General features: G+C 44.4%; 1 protein-coding gene across 2 annotated transcripts in view; it reads right to left on the bottom strand.

Annotated features, from left to right (window-relative positions):
* Window positions 1–346: 346 nt before the first annotated feature.
* Window positions 347–26,940, bottom strand: part of PDE9A (phosphodiesterase 9A) — a 48,218-nt gene continuing 21,624 nt past the window's right edge. For both annotated transcript variants that reach the window (XM_009283005.1, XM_019473048.1), the window contains 14 exons: window positions 26,561–26,615; window positions 25,660–25,730; window positions 20,642–20,726; window positions 16,444–16,525; window positions 14,014–14,088; window positions 10,787–10,873; window positions 7,559–7,663; window positions 6,338–6,420; window positions 5,303–5,459; window positions 4,006–4,119; window positions 3,227–3,331; window positions 2,338–2,466; window positions 2,053–2,148; window positions 347–397 (listed from right to left, as the gene is read on the bottom strand). In XM_009283005.1, the coding sequence (XP_009281280.1) occupies window positions 347–397; window positions 2,053–2,148; window positions 2,338–2,466; window positions 3,227–3,331; window positions 4,006–4,119; window positions 5,303–5,459; window positions 6,338–6,420; window positions 7,559–7,663; window positions 10,787–10,873; window positions 14,014–14,088; window positions 16,444–16,525; window positions 20,642–20,726; window positions 25,660–25,730; window positions 26,561–26,615 (1,295 nt within the window). The remainder of the gene's footprint in view (window positions 398–2,052; window positions 2,149–2,337; window positions 2,467–3,226; window positions 3,332–4,005; window positions 4,120–5,302; window positions 5,460–6,337; window positions 6,421–7,558; window positions 7,664–10,786; window positions 10,874–14,013; window positions 14,089–16,443; window positions 16,526–20,641; window positions 20,727–25,659; window positions 25,731–26,560; window positions 26,616–26,940) is intronic.

The raw sequence follows: 26,940 nt of genomic DNA, 5'->3' as shown, positions 1-26,940 counted from the left end.
GTCAGTGTGGTCACCAAAAAGGCAAATCTGCTGAAGATTTGAGCCATGCTGCAACCTGTGCAATGTCCGCAGGGGAAGTCCTGCCGGGGGGGCTGCGGTGGGCATGCCGGAGTGAGGGGAGCCCTTGGTGCCCGACGGCAGCAGCGCCTGTGTGAGCAGGCTGCAGGCTGTAGACAAGGCGCCTGGGCGGGCAGACAGGCAGGCAGGACATCCGTGCCTGCCACCTCTCTGCATACATCGTCCCAGTTGGATTTTGACATAGCCACTATGTCTGTTTGGCAAATTCAGTATTTCTCAAAACCAGAATAACCTTAGGGCTTATGTTTTGCTCAAAGTCTTTTTCGTCTCACTTTTCGGCACTGCCGGTGGTCAAACTTTCACTTTTCTTCTTCTGCAACTGAAATGAAGAGCAAAGCAGGATTAATACCCTTGGCTCACACAGTGCCGTTTTCCACTGCTGCTGTGAGTCGAACACTCGTCTCTCCACAAGGCATGTGAGATGTTTCTTGGGAAATAATAGGCAGCAGCATGATATATCACAGGCAGCATTTAATCCAAACAGCTCTGGATGTATGTCCTGAGTAAACAGCACTTGGTGTTTCTCATCATCTGCCATGCTAGGCTCTAGGATTATTAACTAGCTCCTCTTGTTTCAGGATGTTTCTGAATTCAGGCAGCTATTTTCCTAAGTCTTTTTGTGCCAATACACCATAATTAAAGCTCCATCAGTTTGTATAAAATTTCTGTTTTGACAGCTTCTGTAAACCAGAAGTAAAATCTCAGCTCAACTTGAAAGATGAATAGGACTCAGAAAGCCTGGCAGTCATATTTGAATTCTTCTTCCCCGCTTTGAGAAATGCTCCACTCTGAACTGAAGAATGCCTAAAAGACTTTCTTCACCTTTATAACTTAGAGCTGTCAAAGCATGTGCTCTTTGATTAATCAGCCTTAGTATTTGTGCTGCTGAGGGGCTTTTCCTTCCCACTTGGGAGGAGGTGGGAGCTACACCAGAAAGCTACTATTCCCCTCATCCAGCCAAGAATGATCAAGTGAATCAACCTTCATTTCCCACATATCAAACAATACCAGCACAACTAGTGCTCTAGGGTACTTCCCAATTTATTTTAATGACAGAGTGACTGATAGTATCCTGTCTACATGATAAATTTGTTCATGTCAGAAAACCCCTATGCTGCGATGCCATTTGGGCTGGTTTTGTCATCTGCCTTGGCAGGGAAAAGAAGCACTTGAAGAGGCATGCAAGGAAGGCGTGCAGGCCCAGTGTCACAGGCTGCAGGGTGCTGCAGGAGCCAGGCCAGCACACCGGCTGCTGCACTGCGGGCGTGGGGCAAACGCTCCCGGGGCCTGGCCTCGGTCTCTGCCCTGTCAGGCTCCTGAGGCAATGCAGACGTGGTCGGAGACAGTGAACGTGGTTACCTACCTCCCCTAAGCCTTACATGTCAAAATGAGAGACACTGTAAATGGAGGTCCCCACTCAGCCTGGGCCACAAAATGGCTTCATTGGTTGTGTGTTTAATCCTACTGGGTGCTGTGTATTAGAGGGTAATTCCTCATAAAATTTCAAGCACATCCTTGATGATAGACACGTGAGTGGAATTTTTTTCCCAGAAAATAAACTTATGCATTGGTGGTGCAGTGCCTGTCCAACAGCAAGACATTTTGCTGCGATCTAGCCCAGCCTAACTCCTTCCCAGGGAATGGCAGCTCCCTCCAGGAAGAGCTGTTTGCTAACACACTCCCCTCAGGTGGTAATCTCTGGGTTTTGTCTCGAGGTCCCTCTCTTGCAAGCAGCTCCCTTCCCACGGCCGTACTTGTGTGGTGCCTGGTCGACTCTGCAAGGGCATGCTTTTGTGCACACTTACTGCTCATGGCACATGACTTTCTCCAGCCAGGTATAATGAATGTGTTTCTCATGATTATGATTATGCCATAAGCATTCCTACTGTTTCAGAATTAAGCTGCTATTAAATGATAAAGTTTGACTTATTCAATCATAACGTTTGCTTTATCAAAGACATATTTAGAGCTTACCTCTTTCATAGCATCATCTATCTGTTTTAATTCCTCGTAGCGGTCCCTGGATTCCCAAAGGGGCTGGAGCATCACCTCCTCCACTTCTGGGAATAGCTAGGTGAAAACAAGAGAGAGAATATCAACATTTCCTTTTGTATTCATTAACTTGTACATGCTAGAAATGGGGTGAAGGACAGGGTGTGAACTATACATCCCCACTTCCCTGGCTGACTAAACACCTGTCAGAGCAAACGCTGAAGCTCTGCACACCCCCACCTCTGCTTCTGGCCTTGGGTGACTTACCTTTGTTACTGTTTCGAACATGGGGATGAGAACGAACTTCAGGAAACCTATCTGTGCTGTCGGCTTGGTCACTTTATCGCGGTCCATGAATGGTGCCACTGGAAGCCCCTCCGATTTTTCTCGGTCGCTCTGGAAAAAATCCAGAGTTAACAAATATTAATCTCGGCTAAAAGCCTGTGAGGAGAGTAATGTACCAAGTAGATCACTAGCTGAAGAGCAGTAGCCTTCGGATACAGATCTCAGTGGTGTCTGAGATTAGCACAGAATAGCAATATGCTTCCCTGGGGCCAATGTATCCTGCTTTGTTGAGAGCAAGCATCTGAATAAAGAGAACTCTGTTCAGTTACACCTGCACAGTACTGGCATGAAAGCGTTCACCTCCAGGCTTACAGGACAATGAGGCCACCTGGTTCCCTTTGCAAACCCATGGGACTTGTGAGGTAAAATATTTCTGAGCATTCAGAAAGATGGTAATGGCTTTTGCCGCTCTGGAAGAGAAGGAATAGGTCTTTGATTTCCTCATCATTCTCCAGAGAGTGATTATTTTCAGGTATTCAACCAGATATTACATATCCTTCTTTACTAATGATTAAAACTAGTTCTGGCTAGCTGGGTCAATGGAGGACAGTTCCACTGACTGCAATGAGTTTACCAAGCTACCTACTTGACTACATAACTCACTGTTTCTATATGGGTTCATGTGCAAGGAGGTCACAGACTATGTGTGCAAAAAAGATATCCTGTAGCAGACTTTCTCTCTTAATTATTGGGTAAGAAGCCTTTCCATCCTAGAGCTAGACTGGGCTGTCAGACAGCAGAGCACCTGTAGCCGAGGTGGGATTCAGGAAGAGCAGCAATTTGTTCAGCTGCATCTCTCCCTCATTCTTACCTGCATAAAATATTCCTCTAGTAAGCGATCTACCCAGGGCTCCGCTACTTCCATCGGGCGGACTTCATTGGAGATATCACAGCATTTTATCAGTACCATCTTCAGCTGAAAGAGCATAATGCTTTAATACTGCAGTCTTATTGCCAGCCCTTTTTCCCCTATCCAGAACCTGTGTCATTACAATGCAACGGGAGGCAACGTTTTCAAACAGAAAGGACAGTTTTAGGATTAAATCAGAGGTCTTAAATGATCTGGATTCTTTTCCACTCTCTCACTTACCCTGTGTAAATCACTTATCCCCTCTCTGCCTTGATTTCCCTGTCTGTAGCACTGGGATGGGCCACAGTGGAATGTGTACTTATCTGCTGCATAAAGAGATTCAGCCACAAATGACCATGAAATTGTTTGTGGAGCACTCAGAGGCAGCTGGGGAGATGCTTCCCTGGACATCAAAGATGACTGGATTAGGAAGTAGAGGAGACTAGAGTTCGTACTCTTGTGGATACTTTTTGCCCCACAGTAATGGACAGTAAGAATTTGTATCCTGACAGAGTAAATATTTTTTTTTTTCTTGATGGGACTGCAGGATTTCTAAAGCTGGAATAATCTATTTTATATAGAGCACTTCCAAATTTCAATTCTTTTTGGTGGGGCAGAGGATGTAGGAAGGATTAGTTTTTGATAACGTATATTGAATCTTGGTTTTTAAACAAATGGATATTAATCTACAAGCTTTCACACTATGCACAGAAAAATAATAATGTACAAAACCTCCTTACACAGGTCATGTGTTCTTCGTTTGAGTAATCAAAATTTTCCATTTTTTCCTTGAAAGAGTCCAGTATTTCTGCATGTCTCGCCATGTCTGTAGCCAGGATTAACGTAATTATCCCCTAGCAAAGAAAACATGTTCACATTTTAACTTGACATTCTTTACAAAGTCTACTATTGCAGAGCAAAGTAGGGTCTTTCTTACACACAAAAAGCCTCAGATGCATTACATTGTTAACAATGAAAGGGGAAGTTTCTGACTTGAAACTGCCAAGCAAACTGGAAGAGGGTTATAAAGAGTTCATGGTATATGAAGATCATGGTTGGATTGATCGGTAACACTGGTGTGACATTCCAGAGGCATTGAGGATTTTCCTTTCTGATTGACTAATTGTAGAAAAACAAACTGTACAACAGGATGTTAAAAGCCACACTCTGTTTGCCAAGATCCAGTTTTGGCTCCTTGGAAAGCACTATAGGTTTTGCTGCTGACCCTTAGTGGCCCTAGGAGGAGACAAAGATCAGTAGACGTGGATGTCCTCTGTGCTCATCCTCCTTGGATTAAAGGCTTTGAAATACCCAGATGCAGCCTATGTGTTAGGAGCTCTGTATTCTCCTGGTAGGCAGAGTTTATGATGGGAAAACGTTAATTTAAAGTTGCGGGTTTTCATACAGATCTATCCATTTTGGGCCCATGCCTGCTTCCCACGCACTGGCAGAATCAGTAACTCCAACCAGACTGGTATCTGAGCCCTTACATTAGTCTGCTTTTTCATTTGGTGTGTAAGGAAGGTGCAACGTGGAAACTAAGACCAAATTTTGGCCCTTAGTGCTCTAATTGGAATTGTAGCATTGTTCACTGCCTCAGAGATAACTGTGATGACTCCCAGTCCACCAGAGCCTCTTCCAGCAGTACAAGTGCTCTGCTGTTGTAAACCTTTTCCCATTTTGAAACCCCTCTTAAAATTAATACAATGTTCTCTTAAAGCATAAACTTCTGCCATGAGAGCTTAATCCTTTCCCAGTCAGAGCTAATTGGCTCCTTCAATAATATAAATATCTACCCCCAAAATGTCATAGGCTTTAATAGTCAGGATGTACTCATTATTTCTCAGCAAGACATTCCAGGGAGTGCTGCTGTGGAAATTTTCCAAGAATTCCTCTTGGATCCTTCCAGTGTGAGGGGCTTTTTCAGTCCTACCCTCTAGGGAGAATGATTCACTCGCATCGTACAGCAGGGAAGTCTGCGCGTGCTTACATCTTCAGGAACAGTTTGTACGACACAGATGGGAGCAGCATTCATACCTGTCTTATCTGTTTGAATTGGTCCTGGTCGACGTTGGAGAAAATGTTGTATTCTGGCTGGGAAATGATCTGGAAAGCCACAGCACAGTGGTGGTTCTCCAGTGGGGAGATGTCATTGTAGCGTACCGCAAGCTCAGTTCGTGCATTTATCTGATAGCTGATATGAAGAAAAACAATGAGAACTCCTGCAGACACACATCAGCTGCTCTAAACCATGCTGCTTACTTTTATTTACATTCTTTTCAATACTTATTGAATTAGCTGCAGTTTGTTTTTTGATTGTTAATACTAAATCAGATTTTTAGAGAAGAAAGATATTACTTTAATATCATCTCAGGCACTATTCCCCTGTAGGTTTTTTTTAAAAATTGTACCAAGTCTCTGTAGCTTAAAATGACATAGAACAAATACAGAAGGAACTGTCTGGGCTTCATTCAAGCCCCACTAATGTCAACGGAGAGATTCTCACTGATCCCAGTCGGAATTGGGTTCTGCCCTTATTTAATGAATGGCTACAAATAAATTAGATTCTCTCTCTCTCTGTCTCTTTTTCACACACACATACATGCACACAAAAGTGTCCATGGGTCAACAATTCTAATTTCCTCACGTGATAATAAATAGAATAATATGTACTTCATGATTTATAATTACGAAATAACGTGTAAGTTAAATCACCCTTTGCATTTTAGTGTAATTATTCCATTTCAGTCAACGGAGCTATAATTATTTATGCCCTCTCTCTCAGCTGTAAAACATTTTACCTTGTTTTCTCAGGAGTGGGGGAAAGCATTGGAATAGAAATCTGAAAAAGCATTTTCCTTACAGAGCCAAGGACAGCTGGCAACCCCAACCCAGACCCGAGTTTTCTGCATGAAGCTCTGCCTTGGCCCACGTGTGAGTGAACAGCAGGGCCTTGGGGGAAGGTTGTGGCCAGCTCAAGCTGTGAGAAGGAAAACCTGATCTACCAAAAATGCCAGCTGGTATACCTTCCCAATAAATTTTAAGGGAAGAGAAAGCAAGAGACAGACTTACGTATTGTTATAGCCTGGATGGTCCAAGTCATGGCATACTGCTGCAGTCATGAGAATCAAGATGTCAATTTGGGAAAATTTCTCCTGTAAAATACAAAACATTAAGGTAGTATTACGTTTTCTACTTCCCCTATCCCCATAAATGAAACTAAGTGAAAAAATCACCCACATTTACTTCTTAGAGAAATGCAAATCTGAGCAAAATGAAGTATTTTTCCATAGATCAATTTACTTCAGTCAAGAAAGAGAATTCTGCCTTCCCTTCCAGTAAAAATGGCTCAGACTTGCCTTTGTTGCATTAAATAACAGCAGCTCAGAGGAAGCAATTTGCTTGAAACTTGCTATTACTGCAGAGATCATATAAAAGCACTGAGATATTAGTACAGCCTCTTACAAGTCATTTGAGCATCCTGATTAGTTCAGGGAGGGCTGGAAGATAGCTTAGTTGCCATTGCATTCTGCATTAACTAAAGTTATGAAAAGAGTGAGAAAAATTAAGTGTTGCATTCCCACAGCTTCTGAATAGGATGAACTTCCATTAAAGCAACTTTTTCTTCATATTCTTATTGACAAGGAAATAGGCTTAGGCCAGTAACTGAGATGTTTAACTATGGAGAAGAAAGGGTTTTTTTAACAGAATGAAATCTGGTTTGTACAGAAATGAAATTAATATATAAACACAGATTATCCAGTCAATGAAAATAAATGATGCCTATAGTTTTGGACAAAGTACAGGTCGAATGTGAATCTTGCATACAGTACATGCAAGGCATTATTTGCAGTAGCTCACCCAGGCGCAAGCACACGTTTGGAGAAAACCTCTTGTGGGAACATTTTGTGTCACAGATGAAGACCATATCCACAGACCATAATTCAGTAGGCTTTGGGATCTGATTCATAGATGTTTCATGCTATCAAAGTGTCAAAAGATCTTCAGTGTACAAATTGGGGATATCTAGGAGGTGAAGGTAGCTTCCCAGCAGCCTCAGAAAGCTGTGTAGGTGCTTGGGGTCTGGGATGGGATGGCTGAGCGGGCAGCCAGAGGTGGAAATGCAACACCTCTCCTCCTCTCCCCAGGGACTGAACAAGTGCAGCTACTGCAAAGCTCATCACTTGCTAGCAAGCTGGTGGCCTGTTTTGCAAGAAAAGTGGCACAGGTGTCGTGGTGCTCAGTGTGCCCCATGATGGAAATGGAGTGATACTATGGAGGTGGGGGGCATACCTGGAGGCTGCAGAGCGAGATCATGCTGTACATCATCTGGGTCACGCAGAAGCAGTGCCGGAAATTATGAAAGGGGTTGTTTCTGTAATTGTCATGAATACACAGCTGCAGGGAGGGAATGAAGCAGTCAGAGACAGGAGAGCTCTTTCTTTATAAAAACATGATTCCATACGCTTCCCAGCCTCCCTGGAAGCACTGTACATCCCTACAGGAGTTCTATGGAGCCCAGTATTATTTTCTGCTAGGACAGAGTGACAGCACAAGGCCCTCTGACACTCTCTGCCTTCCTGGGGGAGGGTGAGAGATTACTGCCTTTCAAGAATTTGTCAGCAGGTAAAGCTCATAGCAACTTCTCTCTCATACCAGCTAGCAATGGGTAAACATCCCAGCACAGCTGCAAGTGTATCTCAGTCTTGAGATAGGGCTCTGTGCTCCCATCCTGAATTTGTATTTCAAACCATGCAGTGGTTAAACGGTGACTTTGGGGTGTGTAAAGAACTCAAAGTACATCCCTGTTCCCCTCTCTCGCTGAATGCAAATTGCAGCTTTGAAATCTTCAAGGCTGAAATGTAGTTGTTATTTCATTTGCAAATGCTCAGAGGTGGCACTTTGGGATGTGTTGCTTGGCAAAGTGAAGATGTGAATGCACATGCACTAGCATACCTGTGTGGATTTCCTGCGCTAGGCAGTATGGGAGAGATTTAGCCATACAGGCACATGGGACTGATTTCTGTGTGTTTTAACTTTCTACAGATCCTGGCTATGTGCCCTCATTACAAATGCAAGCTAAAGCTTGTCTTTCCATGTGTCCCCGCTACTGTCAGCCGGGCTAGCTGAGTGAAGCTGGCACAGCTGGGTTAACACATGCCAGTCATTCTTCCAATGCACTGGGTAGCCTTTGGTATCCTGTCCTGCACAAAACAGCCAAGAATCAGCAGCACTGCTGGACCCCTTCTCCTGAACCCTCTGCAGCCTGGATTCTAGAGAGCCCTTATGCACATGCTTCAGTTAATGACATGGATAGAATTCGTGTCCCCTTCTCCAGCTAAATAGTGAATTTACTTAAAGAGTCCTCAAGCCCCATCAGGATCAAACCCTTCAACCTGGGACCTGACTTCTAGGAAGCCTCAAAGCCCTGGATGAGGTCAAGAGAACTGTGGGTTTTCAATGCTTAGTCAGTATTTGGGGGCTTCATTGCAAAAGTTGTTCAGATTATTCTGCAGCAAGGACTTTAGAAATATATTACATGATTTTAAAATGAATAACTAATGGCACAATATGGTTGACAGCCAGGCTCACAGGTGGTGGGCAGTATCTCACAGCCTCCACAGGGACACCGCGGTCACGTCCAGGCACCGTACACCTCTGCACGGATTTAATGTATACATCCAGCAGTGGAGCCCAGAGCATCCCAGGGGACTCCTGACTCAGAGCACTGAAGGGCTGGAGTGGCTGGGTTGTATTAGTCATCCTTTCCTCCCCTTTCTGGAACATTTCTGTAGCCAGTGGATGCGGGAGCGAGAAAGCAAGCATATGCATGAGGTGGCTTTTTCTCACCCACTTAAGTTCAAACTGGTGTCCATACTGTGCCTGGGGAAGTATCACAGTTTGAAGCAGAGTCCTCGGGGCTTTTTTTAATCATCTTTCTTTCTGTGAAGCTAGTGTTTAAGGAAGGAAATCTCACGCTGTCTTACCTTTGTAGAAAATACATAATAAACTCCCCTCGTTGTCCAGAACGAGGCTGTCTTAAATGCTAGTGGTAACAAATTACTTGGAGATGCAAGCTAACAGGAAGCTGCCTGCAGTAATGCGTGTGGGTGGCATGTTGATGTGTGTTGACATATCACCTTGTTTCCCATGTTTTCAGGCTGTGAGACAGGAGGAGGAAATTTTCTGTTTTATCTACTCTGTGCTAGCCTTGATTGTATTTGGTTTCACCCCACCCCTTCTGTTCAGCTGCTTTCTAAGGTCAACAATACTGAGCTTTTCATCTGCCTTCTTTGGGGAGAGATTTCCTAGGTCTCGATCATTTTTTGTATCTCCTTTAATGTAGTCATACCATTTTTCTAAAAAGACTTAACCAGTCCTAGGCATAAATTCCAGGTAAGCCTTATGCCTTCTGTGGACACGTTAACATTGGTTCATTTTGTCCCTTATTCCAGTCTCTGATCAGCCTAATGCCTTGTTAGCTTCAGCCGGCAGCAGCACACCAAGCAGTGACGGTCGCTGCCCTGCGTACGCTGGTGCCCAGGTACTTTTTGCTCTTGCTTTACTTCGTGATATGATGAATCCAGTGTTTTGATTTGTGTTTTCCAGCCACCTTCTGAATTTGTGGAATTTGTTCAGGCCTTTCTGGGAGTCTACATCAGTCATGTAAAACAGTTCCTTCTATTCTGTCCATACTCTTCAGGTAATTAGAAGAGATTAGTGAGATATAATTCTTCGCTACAGGAATCACATGAAACATCTGTATAATGGATTTCACATCATGGTGTTTTTAATTAGTTTCAATCAATTTGTCAGGTGAGATGTAAGTTTTACTAACCATAATTCTTCAGGGTATCCCTAGATCCTTTTTAAACAATGGGTAAAATATTTACTGTTCTATGGTCCTCTGGGAACACAATGGGTTTTTCTGAGAAAGCCAATATATTCTTCAGCTTTTTAGCAAATTCTTTCTTATGCTCTCCCTTGGACCTGATAACTTACTGATTTTTAAATACTCCAGTGTTTCTTCTTTAGACATCTTAGTTTTGGTATGATCTCATCTTTATCATTTCTTGCATCTCTGCAACGTTCTCAACATTAAAGACCAAGGCAAAGAAAGTTACTTATCTTCTCAGCAATTCCTTTTCCTTCCTGCCTTGCTCTTTTACTCCCTGTGATTTAGAACATCTAATGATTATTGCACACACTGGCTTTTTTTGGCCATATCTGAAGACACTTGCGTTGTCCCTATTTACAGTAGGTACCAAGAGAATTCACCAGAAATGAACTGCTTTTAGTAATAGAAAGCTCAGCAAACAAATGTGAAACAGTTAAAAAAAGTCATCTGTTACCACAGGAATGCAAACATTTGCTGAAGTACTTAAATTTTAAGAATTTGTATAGATGGACTGTTTTCAGTGGGATTACTCATGTGAGTCAAGGCAATTCCATGAGTAAATGTTTTGTTTATTGATTTTTGAATTTGAAAAATTGCAAATATCAGGAATTTCAAATACTTACCAACCACCTCTTTAACGTGATAGGATTGATGTTGAAGTCTTTTACCAACCCAAGATCATGGTACATGTGTTCCAAACAACTCAGCATCTGCAGCCAGGAACAGAGAGGTTATTGGCTTGGTAAATAGCACTTTATGATACATTGCAGAATGAATTTCCTCCTTGCAAGCATCGAATAATTGCAGAGCCCTCTTGTTAAGATGAAAGAAAGATGTTCAAAGATTGCATGATTAAAGACAGTGCAAGAGGGGAGACAGAGAGGTTCTGAAAGCTTTTTGAAGTAGACAGATTGCTGTTGACTTCATAGGTTTTGTGCAGGGATTTGAATCACACCAGCTCTCTGTAGTAATTGTAATTCATGCGTATCATAGCAATTCCTTCTCACAAAAAAAGTATTGCCATTTTTCTAATTCAGCTGGGATATGTTCTAATGCTCAATGAAATCAGTGGGAGTTTTTCCACTGACTCCAAAGGCCCTAGCTGTACAGAAATGGATGAGGTCCTAGCTGTGTAGAAAATGGCAGCAGAAAATAAGAGATCCTTAAAGAAACATTTATTCTAGATATGTGTCAATATCTTCTTTCTTTATGACTTCTCGTGAGTTCCTAACTCCACTGTCTTAACTCGTATTTCTTGTTTAACAAAAGATCTCCCATTATAACCCTAGAAAATTGCAGCAGGTTTGTGACCATCCACTCCCATAAACTATAACTATGAATCCTAATAGCTGAAATGCAAAGGCAGGCTGCTCTTTTGAGACAACATCTGCTCTGAGGTAGGAAGGGGGATGCAGATAGTTTAGCACTACCACTCCCAGTTAATCTTCTGGGTTTGAAAATATTGCAAAAGAAAGGTATTGATAATCTGATGCGTCTGGGCACTTAACAGCTGCCACCAGTCAGAAATGAACAGCATTCCAGGAGTTCAGGAGTTTATATATCTGCATTCCCACTTCTGAAGGCAAAATCTGCAGGGGATGAAATGTAGCCATTATATTAGCAGATGCAGTTTTTAGACTGTAGACTGATCCAGGGATTTTAACATGATGAGTGTAATGTCACAAATATAGCCTTGGAGACCTTTTTAGTTAGGTTTCTGTTATTTAGGCTCTTAAAAACTCTCCAGAAGAATGATTTCATCTAATGAAACTTTATATTTACCCAGGGAATATACATAGTTCATGCAGTAACAAGGGGGCCGGTCTTGAGTCATCTGAACAGGAAGAAAGAGACTTTCCTGAAAGACTTGAGGGACAATGTCACGAGCTGAATTGTGCCCACATCACATGGAGAGCATTTTGCTGTAGACCACCTTGTCTTGGTTCCTAGTCCCTGAGGTAGAATATATGTTTTGCAATAGTTTCAGAAAAGACTTTCCGAGACAATGAACTCGATCCAGAAGGGCTGTATTACCCTCAGAAATGCCTATCTCCCTCCAGCTGTTGCCAAGAGAGTTTTGGGTGAGTGGCAGGGTGACTCTGAGTCCCAAAGCTCCTGCCCCTGAACACATGAGAATCTCAGTTTTCTTTTTTAGCTTTCTTGGTCAACAGCAAAAGCTTGAATATTGGACTCTCCTAAGGCTTGAAAGTGAGTGGGTGTTTGAGAAAGAGAACGCAAGCTTGCTGCATACCTCTGTTTACTGAGATGCTGCAGAGCACATTATTAATTTGCTTGCAGAAGTCTACGGTTTATAACCTGCCTGCCCCACATTGAGCATGTGGGCAAATGCTTATTGCTAAACAAGCATTGACAGAATTGAAATATTCTCTGTAAACATAAACCAGAGCTAAAAGGGTGAGATAAACCCATATGGTGCTCGGCTCACTAGAGCTTGTGTGGTATCTTATGTCTGAGCAGCACTCCTCCTTGCAAGGCATGTCTAATCTCCGCACCCTCTTGTTAGCCTCCTTCATGCCACCATATAGTGATTCCTAGGACTCTGAATGGGTTACTGTGCTAAAATACTATGCCTCAGCACACAAGAATCCGTGGATAATGGTTTTTGTCTCTCCCTATTCTTTCTTAACAGTCAGAACAACAATGACCCAACAGTGTTATGGTCCACCTGGCAGGTCGTAATTCTCTCTTGCTGTAAAGACCTGACAGGCATTCAAAAGTTGGGGGGGGAGCCATTTTGCCTGAGCAGTTGTATGGCTGTGGTACAGAGAAAAGGGGCTGAAGAGGGAGCAGTAACCGCAGAGCACCAGCCTCAGCTTGGCATGGACTGCACAAGGGAAGCTCTGCCAGCCTCTGTGAATAGGAGATGGACCTAAAGCCACCAGAAAGTCCTTCTGTTATTCTACCAGCCAGATGAAATTTCCTGAAGGGAATATGCTGTTCCCGTGCGTGCAGTATGGGGTATTTTTCCTTGTCATGTTGATCTGCAGGTGCTGAGCCAGAATGACTCTTGTATGCACAACATCTGATTGAGAAGGTAATTAAGGTGATTGCTGCTGGGGGTGCTGCTAGAACCACCCAACCCTTCCCTTGGGAAAAACCCAACACTAAAACCCTAGTTTAGTCCTGCCCTCCCTTACGTTTTTCCTAGATGAGATTTGCTCCTATTTGCTTAATCTAGTTTTACATTATATTATAAGCTGGCCATTACAGAAACATCCTTCTCCTTCATGTTTCTGCAGAGGTTTACATATGGGCTTTCCAGAACCTTCTGCAATACAAGTGACAAACAAAGAATAATACTAATAGCTATAAGAAAAATAAGAAAATGAAGCAATAAGAAAATACTAATAGGCCATGCACGCAGCTTTGCAACCTCTTCAGAATACACAGCAGAAAAACCCTTGCCTAAAAGGCTGTGAATCAATGCATGCACCTCTGCCTGGCTTCACACAGAAGCACACAGCTTCATTGACTTGAGCAGGGTTATTGATGATGTGCTTAAGCATACATTTTGCTAGGGATCGATTTGTTCAGATAAAATGGCACAAGAGAACTCATGTGGCAGTAATGATAGTGCTCTGGTTGTTATGGGACATTTCTAGGAAGAGATTAAAGAAAAAATAAAAAGGGATCAGGTTATGACAATCAGCATAATCTAGCTGGCATCTGTAGGGAAAAAGTACCGTATTCTGGTGTGATATGAAAATTAAAAAAATATAGAGATTAAGGGGCAGAAAAGGGGAAAAGCCCTGCAGACCATCTCAAAGGGCTCTTCTGGCCTTGTTGGCTCTCAGAAAGAGTGCTAACCCAGCTAACATGGCATCCTTACCTCATTGGGCTCCCACAGCCAGACGTCAAAGGTTGGTTTCCGAAGCGCTTCTATGGTCTCCTGGGACAGCATGTACTGCAGACAAAATGGCAGTCGGTGTCAGTGAGGGTCCCCTGCCCTGGCGTGGGACCTGCCATCAGCATGTCCCTGGGACTCCTGGGGTCCCATTCATGCGGAGTTTAGCCGTATTTCCCAAGGATAGAGCAACAGAGCTCTCCCTCTGCCTGCCCAACTCTTCCTTCCCTCCCCACCGGCTGCTCATGGTCACGCCAGGATGCCCACGCCTGGCAGGCAGCAAGCCCCCAGGCAGCTCACTGCCTGCCACGGCACCAGCCGGCAGTCCACTGATCGGTGGAGATCCTTATGGAGCAGGGAGGTGGAGGGTTTGGGAGAAAAGGGAGGAGAGCGGAGGTGTTATGGATGGGGTTGTGGGTAGATCCAGCAAGGGGATGTAGGGGGCGCAGGGCACAGATCCATCCCCGGCTGCACTGGTTCTGCTGCCTGCAGAGCATCAGCGACACTCAGTGCAGCCAGTCGTGGCTGGGTAGTGTGAAGTGTCTATGCTTATAGTGTTAAATTAGCTGGTGGGTATGATATATTTACTTTCAGACGATTTATGCTCTCATTTTGAGTATTTTTTCAAGAATGCCTACATTTCCCAATTGGTTGTTAGCCTGCCAGATTCAAATGATTTTTTATCATTATGCTCAGAGGCTTAAAACAAAATCAAGCTCATTGGCCAGTTATGATTTGTATACAAAATAAAAAAAAAGGAATGTGGAGGGTTAAAAGACCAGGGGAGATCTGGACTCTACCGAATCCTATTTTTGAGACTATTGATCAGAGTCTTTCTGGGACACAAAACCCTTGTAGCTTTAATTGGCCCATTTACCATGGCTGTCTCTAATTAGTTTGGGCTTACTGTACTGAGCAGGTGAATGAAATTTTCCAAGCCATCAAATTATTGATACTTAATCCAAAGAAGAATAACACTGAAGATTAATTTTCCTTCTTGAGAAGGCAATGATTTTTGCATTTGCCTATATAATGTACATTTAATATGATGTTCTGCAAGAAATCCGTGAATTAGCAGTACAGATTTGTTATTTGATAACAGTGTTGTAATGACATCTTCTTTCAGTGTACTCATCACTTCCTAGCCTCACTGACATTGGACAAATCCAGCACTTGACAACTGATAACAAATTTTGCAAATCTGTCAAACAGAACCCAAACTTCTGAAACCAAAACTCCGATGAGCTTTGGTCTAGGGACAACACAGACTACCAGTTTACTCTGCAGTCAGTCAGTACAACTCTTTGTTGTACTTGTTGTTAATTCAAGATCCTAATATCATAGCAGTAGATCAAAGGTTGAGCTGACATATATACTTATCAAGGGAAAAAATAATTTTTAGAACTGATACGTTTTGCAAAAATGTGTTAGTGTCAGGAGCACAAGCCTCTTGGGCAAAGGTTAATTAAAAGAAATGTAAATCTCATGATGTCTGCTTCAGAGACCTAGAGGTCACTTTTGCTAGGCAGAGCAGAATAAACAGCAGAACTTACAATTTGTTGCTCTGTAAGGCCCTGAAGACAAATATGCCAGGATGCATGTCCATATCATACACCTGCATCACACCGGACCGTGTGAACTTGAGAGCGGCTCAGCCAGCTGTGATGTGTGCAGGCAAATGCCCACTGTTAAACTATGATTTGCACGTGTGTGAGCTGGTGTTTTGTCAAGGTGTGAGCCGGGCACTGAGCAGACATAACCTGGTAGCTTTGAGTAATTCCTGTGGGCAAAGACTGTCGGTGCTAGGACCAAAGATCCTATGTGCTTCATGGTTTCAGCCTCATTCATCACTGTGGATTTGTACTTGTACTTGCCCAGCAGACATTTTTCTTCAAGCATTACTGTTTTCTCTAGCAAATACACTAACTCATTTTCACAGGGACAATGAATCATTCTGGAGAGAATCCAATGTCTCATTTTCTCTGTTTCCCTAGGTGAAGCATCTCCATAAATTACTTTTTAAATTAAAAAATAATCCATTAGGAGAAAACAGGCAGCAGCACTATTTTCAATTAGAGTACAACATTATAGGCTATTTTTGATTGTTTGCTACGAGCATGGAGAATAAACAAATATAATTAGACGAAAGAGCATTAAATGTTGACAAATGCAAAATGTTCATTAACATTTCAAACACTAATGAATTTTCAAGTATTAAAGACTACTGAGGATCCAACTTTAAGTCACCGCGGGCAATGACAGCTTTTTCCATCAGCTTCCAGGGATTTTGGATCAGGCCCTGGGTTTAGAATAACTAGGAGGTAGATGGCTAGGGAGTCATGCATTGTAAACCAGCACTTGTCAGGATGGCAAGCACGTGGTAGGATTCTGGGAAGAGCAAGCATTGCGTGGTACCTTTGGGTAGGATGGTACATCCCGCCGGGGAGTCGGCCTCTTGTTTTCATCCAAAAAGCTGTACTTGCAGGGACAGTTCGTCCTGAAATGAAATATTCAGCTCTTAACATTGTGGGAACAGAAACACAGTGCCTCAAAAAATGCCAGAAGTACTCTGCTCTCTCGGTAGGCATCACTCGGAGAATTACCCCACTCCCCAATCTCTCCCTTTCTAACGTGGTGTTGCTCAAATGTTTTAAAAGTGTGATCCTCTTTAGGATTTTCTCTCCTTGTGCACCACTCCTGTCGCCCATTCTCCATCTCTTTGAATTCAAGCGAAGAGCGTCTGTCTTCTTCAGACAAGTATCCATGGATACCCAATCACTCCTATTTAAACCAAGTAACTTTCCTTTCAGCGAGCAGCTTGCTGTCTGTGGCAGGCATAGTCGTCCTATGGCAGAGGATGGCAGAGCCCTGCCTGGGGCCACGTTGAGTATGGACACTGGCATGCCTGTGCTTATTTACTAGTGTAGGCACCTACTGAGCCCATGGCTTATTGCAGCCCAGCTCCAGGCCTCGGTAAAAGCTTGGGTAAGACCATCCATTTTGCTGGCATGACCATCTTGCCTGCTGCCCTTCAGGCAGGACAACAGCAGTGAGGCACAGGCTCGGCAGAGAGTCTGCTTGGCTCCCCAGTCCTGGAGGAAGCAAGCCGCTGCCAGCAATTACAGGTAATTAACACTTGTCTGGTTATTAACACCAGCACCCACTGCCAGTTATCTACTCTTCCTTCCGCTGCATGTGGAAGAGCCAAGCTGACGCTATCCCATCTGAGCAGAGGACCATGACAGCAGGAGGTGCACACCAGCCTTACAGCCTTTGCAGAACATCTAGGTTGCTGCATTGCAGTGCGAGAGCAATTTCTTGCCTTACAGCCACGGGGGGCACAACAAAACTGAGAGCTCTGTGGTATCACCCATGGCAATTGTGATACTTTAATTCAACATGTGTTTCCCAGGTAGTTGGTCACAGGGAATTTAATAACTCTCATGTGATGTTGATCTGCTTGCATTTTGCATTTATCCCTGTAGTCCTAACGTTTGGATTATCCTTTCCCATTTTTAAAGCCTCCTGCAACGTTTGGATTATCCTTTCCCATTTTTAAAGCCTCCTGCCAAATGAAGCTAAAAGAAACCCTCCAAAGAAGCCAACCAAAGTATTCCATTAACTTCATTTGTCCCTTTTTAAATTATTTCACGTGTTCTGTATTGTGTCTCTTTTTAGTGCTTCTCGTCTCTGTTGGGAATTGGTCCGGGTCTCTTTTCTTTTCTCCTCTTAACATTGCTGTCTGCTATCATTTCTGATGGTGTTGTCTGAATCCTGTGAAATTTATGTCATCTTATAGTTCATGGTGGCCATCTGGCTTCAGCCAGCTGCCTTTTCCTGCCCTGTTTAAGGAGATTCTCAGTTGATGGAAAGCTGTCTTAATAATTTCTAAAGCTGTTTCCTCAAAACACCACTGTGAGGGGTATTAGTAGGATAAAAATAGTGAGATTGGGGCATTCCTTGCCCTAATTGGAACTGGCTGCCAGGGTTAGCTGAGGGTCAGCCAACTATCTGTAATCCTCAGCTGTATTAAGACATTGAAGCCTTCATCCTACCGCACTGGGGAACTCACCAGAGCCAGGATGCATCAGACCTTTACAAATGTAAAACTGTATCTGCAAATGATCATGATTTTAAATGACGCTATAATGTTATTAGCATCTGCCAGTCATGAGTGCAAAAAGCAGACTAGCAAAAAAAGCAATTTGAGGGGATGCAAGTGGGGCTGCTTTGCTCTTCTGAAGAGGAGGGATGCACGATTCACTGTGCGTGATTACTTTTATAAACTTAGCTGTTCATCCTTACTCTGTTGTTTGCTAATGTAACAGCAAATGTAAGAATATGTAAACATAAAAGAATATGGCTGTGTACACTGATATTATTGAAGGAATATACGCACTCACACATACTTATATATTAATTAAATTTAGGTGTGATCTCTAATTGCAACTGTAAGGCATTATCTAGCAAATGACGTTGCGCAAGGGATGACAAGTCTAAATAGGAGCAAAACCATTTCCATTTGCCCTGGGATGCCTCTGTCCCCCCCACAGCATGCACGTATCTCACGCGAATGGGAGAGAGCTTGCTCAGCCACTCTGGGGTGAAGCACCCCTAGGCTGGGGTCACCGCGGGCTAGTGGCATGGCCCCTGCGGAGCCGTGGTCGCTCAGGAATAGGGAACCACAGCTCACTCCTCAGCAGCTCCCGATGGGGTCCCTCTTAATGGCCAGCCACCAAGGAGCATCCTCTCCTCACTCTTATAGCAAAAAGAGGTGACTTGTAGCCACCCCTGGTTATATGCTGAACCTGGCCACATCTAGCTGCTGCTTTGAGACCCAAGCACTCAGGGAACAGTTAACCATGGGGAGGATTTTGTGCAAGGAGGAGGAGCTTTTGTGCAGCCGGGAGGAGGAAGACCCAGCTCAAGGCAACCAAGAAGAGCTGTGACAGGTAGCTGCCACATCGATACAGCACAAAGCGATGCTGAGCAGAGTGAGTTAGGCTCCTGCTTCAGCTAAAGCAGCTATGCAGTGCAAGCTCAGCGCAAGCTAGCTTGGGTGTCTGTGCCCAGCACTACCTGCTGCTGAGCACCGCACCCATTTTTACCACAGCTTTCCAGCATCACACTCCATGCTGGTCTCTGACTTTTGGCAGCTGTCATATCCCACTAGAAGCCCTCGGCAAAGACTACACCTCAGCTGGAGCCAGCTGCACTGGGCAGATGCAGCACTCCCCATTGTTTTTCTTGTTAACAGATTGCTGTTTATACTACGAAATATAGATTGTAAGGTGATAAGGTCTGGGACAGGAATGAGTCATGGCTGCTGCTGGGACAGTCTTGTACTTCCTGATGTGTGTGGCGGCAACTGGGTGAACGTGAAGTTGCCACAACTTCTTTTTTTGGTTTTAATTCCATACCTGCCTGTGCGTCACTATGCTCATAAACGCAGCTCTCCCAGCTCCCTATAACAGTCGAGGAAAAGTAAAGACACATGCACGGGCACACATGTTATTCACATCACACCCGGCACAAATCAGCATACGTGTTTTTGCGTTTGCTGCCAATCTGAGCTCTGATTTTTCTAATGAGAATTCCTCACACACCTGAACAAGAAATGATGCAAGCCCCAGGGCAAACTGCAATCCATCCTACTGGTATAAATCTGGAGCAGATCTGAGGTTAATAATGTTACTCTGCATTTATGCTAGTATGACAGCTGAATTTGGCCTTAGACTTAAAAGGAATGTATTAACGCTGTGCCTCCCGACCTATCTGGAAAGCAAAATTTATAAAAGCGAGTGATTATAAAGCCTGATTCTTTTAGCAAATCTCCCATTGCCCTCAATAGGAAATAGCTTTGATTAAAGGTCAGAGAATTTGACCCCAAATGAAGAAAAAGAGAGAGGCTGTCAAGATAGCATAGTTACATTTGCTGAGAAAAATCCCCTTCACCCACACTTTGAGCAACCTTCCCAGAAGTATTCATAATCTCACAGTGATGATTTGTTTGTCCTAATGGGGTATTTCAGTGACACAGGGGGCAGGGTTTCCAGCTGAGACCGCATACCGTACAAAATGCAATTTTTTTCTGCTGTTGTTTTAATTACAGCGAAACCAAGCTTCACAATCACAGTGAGCCCTTGAATTAGAAAGTAAATTCCCAATTTCTTGTTGAAATTGAAATGGATGTTTTATAATAGCATGAGATCATAATTAGAAGAGCTGCTACATATTTATTTGATATTTTCCCAGAATATATTGGAGCTGATTCGAGCGTTAGCTGGTTCCCAACCAAACACCGCACTTTGCAGAAGTTCTTTTCCCTTTCCCTCTCTCCTAGTAAATCTGGTTGAAGAATTCCCAGTCTGTATGGTGAAAAATAACTCTCTGTGGCAAGACCTTCTTCTCTATTCCCGTGGCCTGAGCTATTTTAACAGTCGAATGGCTATAGATCTTCAAATGTTAAATTAAAGCCACTGTCCTTAATGGTTATTGGTTTCCTTGCTCCTTTACTTCTAAGCCCAGAAGGTAACTCAATTCTGCGGAAACGTCGCATTAGGGTTTGAAACCAGATGCTTATTTCTTTGGTTAGGTCCAAAGCAGAACTTACCTGCTGCTTCTTGCTGCCATTTCCTCCCTCATCTTTTTAATGTCGCTCTTGCATTTCTCAATCTCCACTACTTTCAGGCCTTCCACTGTCAACAAAGGAAAACAACAGGGGTGTTACCATGGCGAAAGTCGAAGGATCTCGTTTCACAATTGTACAAAATTTCAAAGGACTTTAACAGTGGGGTTATCCAGTGAGCCAGCAAGCGCTTACAGTCTGCCCCGGTTCTCACATATGCAGGTGCTGCCAAAGCGATATATCTTGAAAACCCATAGGAATTCTCTGCTGCCAATTTTAGATAATAGCTACAGTATTTTAATTCACAGAATGGCTGTAACGTCTCAGCTTTTCCACGATTGTTAGCAGCAGTCAGCTGTTCTGGTGCCTTCACTTCTCTGCTATAGAACACGAATCAAAGGAAATCCTGAGCAAAAAAAACCCTCCCGTGATGGGATGATAAGCGCAGCTAGGCAAACAATTCTCTGCTGCCAATTTTAGATAATAGCTACAGTATTTTAATTCACAGAATGGCTGTAACGTCTCAGCTTTTCCACGATTGTTAGCAGCAGTCAGCTGTTCTGGTGCCTTCACTTCTCTGCTATAGAACACGAATCAAAGGAAATCCTGAGCAAAAAAAACCCTCCCGTGATGGGATGATAAGCGCAGCTAGGCAAACACGTCCCGGTAGGATTAGAATTCCCTTTAGGATAAAAGGTTTTAATTTGAAAGTTCACGCATAGCATTAAGGAGCTCTGAGAGGCATTGCTAGATACAGAAAAACCAAAGTGAGACTGCAGGAGAGAGAGACAAATGTTGAAAAGTTTTGCTCTAATGATTGATTTCATTTTTTTTAGGTATTGAAGATCTGTCACTTTTTGCCAATCAATTTTGTGATCAAAAGTTATTTCTGTATGTGGCACAAAAAATCCTATATTCCCCTTCTGTATGTAATTATGAGAGCCACAAGGCAAAAAGTTTGATTGCCTGTTTATGCAGCGATGCACTTCATTCCACGTAGCTGTGAGAACCTAATGCAGCGCAAGTATGAGAATATTCTCCCTTTTCTTTCCCTCTCGTTGAACTATCAGCGTGCTCAAGGACATAATGCAGCACCATTTATTAAGTACATGTCATTCATATGCAATCATTTCACAGCTCATTTGTTTACTGAACTCATTGTTTGCATGGACAAGCTGTGGTTCAGGGAACTCAAGGGAATGTGCAATCGTACAATCAGTATTCAGTCACTTTCTTAGAAAATAATAGTCAAAATCATACTTATCTGGAGGGTAGCATGTAAGTGATAAAAAACTGCCTTGGAAGGGCACAACTCTGTAGATAAGCAGAGACCTCAGTTTTGTTTTCTTTATGCTAGTAACAACAAAGATTGCTGTTGGAACTGGGAAAAGGGAAAAACAGAGAGGTGTATGAACCGAGTCCAAAATGCCACATAGTAGGAGAGGAAAGGGAAAGGGTTTTGATTTATGCTTGATTACAGGGACACCCTCCACTTAAAAATCCCATTTCCAGATTAATTTTTTTTTGTCTAGCATTGTAACAAGTAATTTCTTTGGGTGATCACAATGTGATGATAGAGGCAAGATGCTGTCCTGCTTATTCAATATCTTCATTCTGGATATCTGGCTGCACTTTTTTCGGTACTTGGTTCAGCTGCCGATGATCAGCTGCAGCTGACCTGCAGGCCCTGTGCTGCTATGTGCCACCTCGGTGCATTCATCCAGGAGAAGTTTGTGGGTAGCCCATTTGCCAAGCTGTCTAAATGGTGGCCAGTGCCTATTTGAAGCAGTAGGAGCAAAGCAGAGTTATCGGACTGACAGGGTAGTGGGGCAGGCAACTGCAGAGAGAAGAGGAGTTATGGTGCAAAATGGCAGCCCTGAGCATTTTTTCGTATTGCATCTCTTTATTTTTCTTCCAAAACCTCTCCAGGGAGCAGAGAATTTACATAATTATTTTCTTAAGGTAGATGTGAGATGCTTACAAATTGTAAAGGGTTTTTGCCAGCTTCCTTATGCATGTGTGGGCTGCTGTGCGAACACTGGAGCAGAGTAAGTCAAGCCACAGGACAAAGCATTCCCAGTGCTTGCTCTGCGTGGATGCATTTTCCAAGGGGAAGTCACAAGCTTTAGATGGGATGTAAAAATCAGTTAGAAGATTTGGCTCCTTGAAAACATATGTCTGTGATGTGGTCTCTAGACAGCAATGGGAAGGACACTGAGAACATTTTATGTGAGGTGCAGATGTAGCGCTGTCATGAGCACTTATCCCCACACACACATATCCCCTCTGGGGAAGAAATCCTGGAGATCACATGTGAAAGTGGTGGAAAAGGGATCTCCGAGGGAGGTAGGAGAAACGGCAAAACAAAAGCACAATTCTTTTCACATTTGGCTCACAAATGATAAATGGCCTTGTCATGTGCACTGATTAAGGGCCCATTATATTATTCTGCAGCAAGAAATACCTCCTGAAAAGACCCTGTGCTGTCTAAAGAAATCCTTGGGCTGAATCCAGCACTGAAACACGGCTCTTAAAGAAACCTCTGGGAGCTCAGCTCGAGTAGGGAGGTTGGACGCTCCCTTCCCCTCACAGTTTTGCTTTTTAAACATGAAAGCCTGGGATTATTTCAAAATGATGCGGATTTGGCTCTGTTGCAAATTCTGGAAGTCCAATTTCAAGCAGATGGGTGCACTTGTAGACAGGCAACCCAGGGAGCTCCTTCCCACAGGCTGAGGCTGCTGGAGATGCGATCGCGAGCGCTCAGGCGGAATGGCAGCAGATTGCTACATCTGCTGCTATTTCCATCAGCGGAGAGACCCACTTACAGAAAGAAGCCTCATCTGGGGACCAGTGAATTCAGTTCACCTGCACGGCACGGCAGCTCTGGGTACGCTGCCTTCCCTAAACCACCGATAAAGCGCCGGAGAGTGCAAACGCACAGCTCTTCCCCGCCGGCAGCGGCATGCAAATCTTTGTTATCTCCCTCCACTGCCGCTGGCTGCCGGTGCTGAAAGGCAGCGTGTGTGCAGGGTGCAGCCGAGGGTCCCAGGGGGTCATCGGGGAGAGCCAGTGGCTGAAAGCAGCCCCTAGCTGGCTGGGGTAGTTTCTCGCCTGGGCTGCCAAGAGGATAGGAAGACCCACAGGAACGCTTGCCTCATTTGCTCTAGTCCATGGCACTTAGCCCTGAAGACTGGAGTCGGTCAGAAGTTTCACAGACAATGTGGAGTGACTGAGCTAATTTTTCTTTTTCTTTTCCTTTCTTTTTTTTCTTTTGGACAAAAGAATAAATCAGTGGAGCCTTGGGTAAACTGCAGCCAAGCAGACTGGGAGGGATTGCTACCCGGGCTCCTTGCAGAGGTCTGTGCTGGGGGTAGGCATGCCGCAGGGTGCCCCCCTCCATGGACGTCGCCAGAGGGCTTCCACCACACCGGCAGCCTGCGGCGGGGGTGGCCTCTGGGAGAAGTCCCCCTGCAGCTGCTCTTTGAATAAGGACATTTTTTCCTCTCCCTGCTGACGAAGGCATGTCTCACTGAGCAGCTGCAGGGTCAAGGTAGCTTCTGGTCGGGGGAAAATTTCAAGGAAACAACTGCTTCCATGAACCAGAAACTTTTTTTTTCCAGCCAGCTCTAGTGAGAAAGTGCTTGCTGCAGCTGTGATGCCGGGGAAGACTCTGCCCACGCCTGACTTAAATGCTGCCTATCAGCGAGGATGTGGCCTTTGGTGTCAAAACAGTGCTGTGTGACAGTGCCTTATTCATACCCCTTCTCTGCCTTTCTGGGGTCTGTGTTCTGCATAATATACTGAAAAACAACAAGTCAGATGCTGCATGGGGAAAAAAAAACCCCACAAAAACCAGAAAAGGAGCTCTTTGACCAGATGAACTTAACTTGGTTGTTGCACAGCAACTGAAAACTGTTGTATTATTGTTAACACATTGAACAAGCGAGGAAATTGATGCTGCCTAGTAGTCTGCCAGGCAATATGGCCAGCGAGGGGTGAACCCCCATGTTTGTGGCCCAGAAATTACTGCCTCGCGAGACGATGAGATGTACCGGGCAATATGGCCAGCGAGGGGTGAACCCCCGTGTTTGTAGCCCAGAAATTACTGCCTCGCGAGACGACGAGATGTACCCTCCGGCTGTTATCTCAGCACATGCTACGCTGCCCGTTTATGGATGCTTCGGTGTTCATGCTGTATTCGTGCTGCACGTGTAGCATGCACGCGTGCCGCGGGGAAAGGCCTTGTGCCATTTCGGGCCCTTTCCCGGCAGAGGGAGGTGTGCGACATGACACTTAGCAGAAATACTGTCAGGTCTCAGTGCTGGCGCTGGGCCTAGGTCAGCGGTAAGGACAGACCTGACTGCTTAATACGCAGTAAATGCATTTTTGAAAGGAGAAAGTGTCTCTGCAAGACAACATGTTTGACCTGTGCAAATATCTGACTTAAAGTAGAAGGAAGGCAGCTGTGTTACCCTCCTTTAATTAATTACAAAGTGCAGCAGCGAGTGCTAGTGTCCAGGTGTTTTGCAGGGAATAGCCCCTTTCGTGTGGGAGCAGCGGCTGGACGTTTGCCGTGGGGGGGGGGGGGCCGGGGGGGGGCGGGACGGGGGGCTTGGAGGTGGGGGACGGGCAGGTGGGCGGTGGAGACCCTCTGCCATGGGGACATGGTAGCAGGAGGACGTGGCCCCAGGCTCAAAGCTCGGTGGGGGCTCGACGGCCCCTCGAAGGGGAGCCTGCCGGGGCGCTCCGGATGCCTACAAAGCCAGGTGTCCTTCCACAGCCTCACCCCACCAGTCAGTGCCACCACGGGCTCCCGCCTTCCCCGCGCCTAACCCCGGGCTGGCCTGCGGCTTTTCGGGCTCAAGGCCAGCTAAATTATGAGCGACTGGAGAAAGCAGAGGGGCTGTGAGGAGCGGGATGGAGTGGGGGTACAACGGGGGCAGCGAGGCGGGGGGTTTCTGAGGCACCGGTTCCCACTGTGATACGAGTAAAGGGACACTCACATTCAACCTTTTTCTCCAGCATTGCCAAGTGATTAGCTACTTCCGTTTTCAGCTCATTGATTTTAAAAACCCTGAAAAGAAAACCCTCGTATTAATGTTATACATTTAGTGCCATATCTACCCTAGGTGCAAAGGACTTTTGCTAGAAATGTCTACATTTTTCAGAGGACTGATCAGTCCGACGGTGGTTGCCATAAGGAAAAGAAAATTTTCCATGGAAGTGCTAAAATTTGGGCAGAAAATACACCCAAGTTTAATTTTCAGAAAAATTAACAACAAATGATTTTGTTATGGCCCTTGGAATGTACTGTGGCTCTGCAACACTTCATCACCCCCTCTCTCCGCAGTGACTTGTTATTGTACCCCCTAGGGAAGCAAAGTGAAATTGATAATGCTTTGCCTAACAGCAGCATCTTGGTGTCTGCGCACCCTGAAACCCTCCTCCTTTTGAGTTTTGCTGGTGATTTGCTCAGCTGTGGTGGGATTAGCTGTCTTACTGAAAACAGCTGGAATAAATTAAACAGCTATACAGATGTTCAGAAACCCTCTCAGAGGAGAGACATGTATGGGTGATAAAGGGAAAAATGAAACAAATCACATGATTTGACTGTTCGGTGAAGAAGTATTTCTTTTGCTTCCTAAGAGGGCAGGAGCACAATAAGAACATTTATATTTAATACTTGATCTTCTTTTTAGATCAAAGATAATCGCCCAAATCACTTTTGGTTTAAGATACCTTATTGCTGTCAGCAGGAAATAACGTGTGTACCAGACCTAAATTTGGCAGGAAGAGTGGGATTTGAAAGAGATCTTAAATGCCCCTCTGCCTCTTGTGAAAATGTCACTTCAGGCTGATAAAAGAAATAGCATTTTAAATTAATAATGATGTTAAGCGTCTTACCTCGAGAACTGCTCGGCAATCTGTCCCAATAAATTCTGGAACAATTCTTCTTTCTCTGAAAAAAATAGGAGAGAGACATAACAGAAAATGGCAGAGGAAAGAAGACACCCTCAACCCTGCTGCAAAGCGGTGTCCTCAGACTTCCAGCTCTGATGATGAGGCATTTAGCAAAAAAGTTGTTCTGGCCCTTTGAACAGTGACAGCGTTTGGGAATGACTCCTTGTCTCACCTGCCTTTCTCTGCCTGCAGATTACAGTAAGGTTGCTCAGAAGTTTCTTTTGGGGGTCCTGGGTCTCTGAGAGGTGGCTTGTTTTAAGGCAGCACTCTCTGGAAAGGAGACCCCTTTCGCATTCCTTGGGTGGGACAACCAGAATCGCCAT

The sequence above is a fragment of the Aptenodytes forsteri genome, unplaced genomic scaffold (assembly GCF_000699145.1).
Source record: "Aptenodytes forsteri isolate BGI_AS27 unplaced genomic scaffold, ASM69914v1 Scaffold2, whole genome shotgun sequence".
Lineage (NCBI taxonomy): Eukaryota > Metazoa > Chordata > Aves > Sphenisciformes > Spheniscidae > Aptenodytes > Aptenodytes forsteri.
The sequence above is the reverse complement of the archived record's forward strand: the minus strand, read 5'-3'. Positions and strand labels throughout refer to the sequence as shown.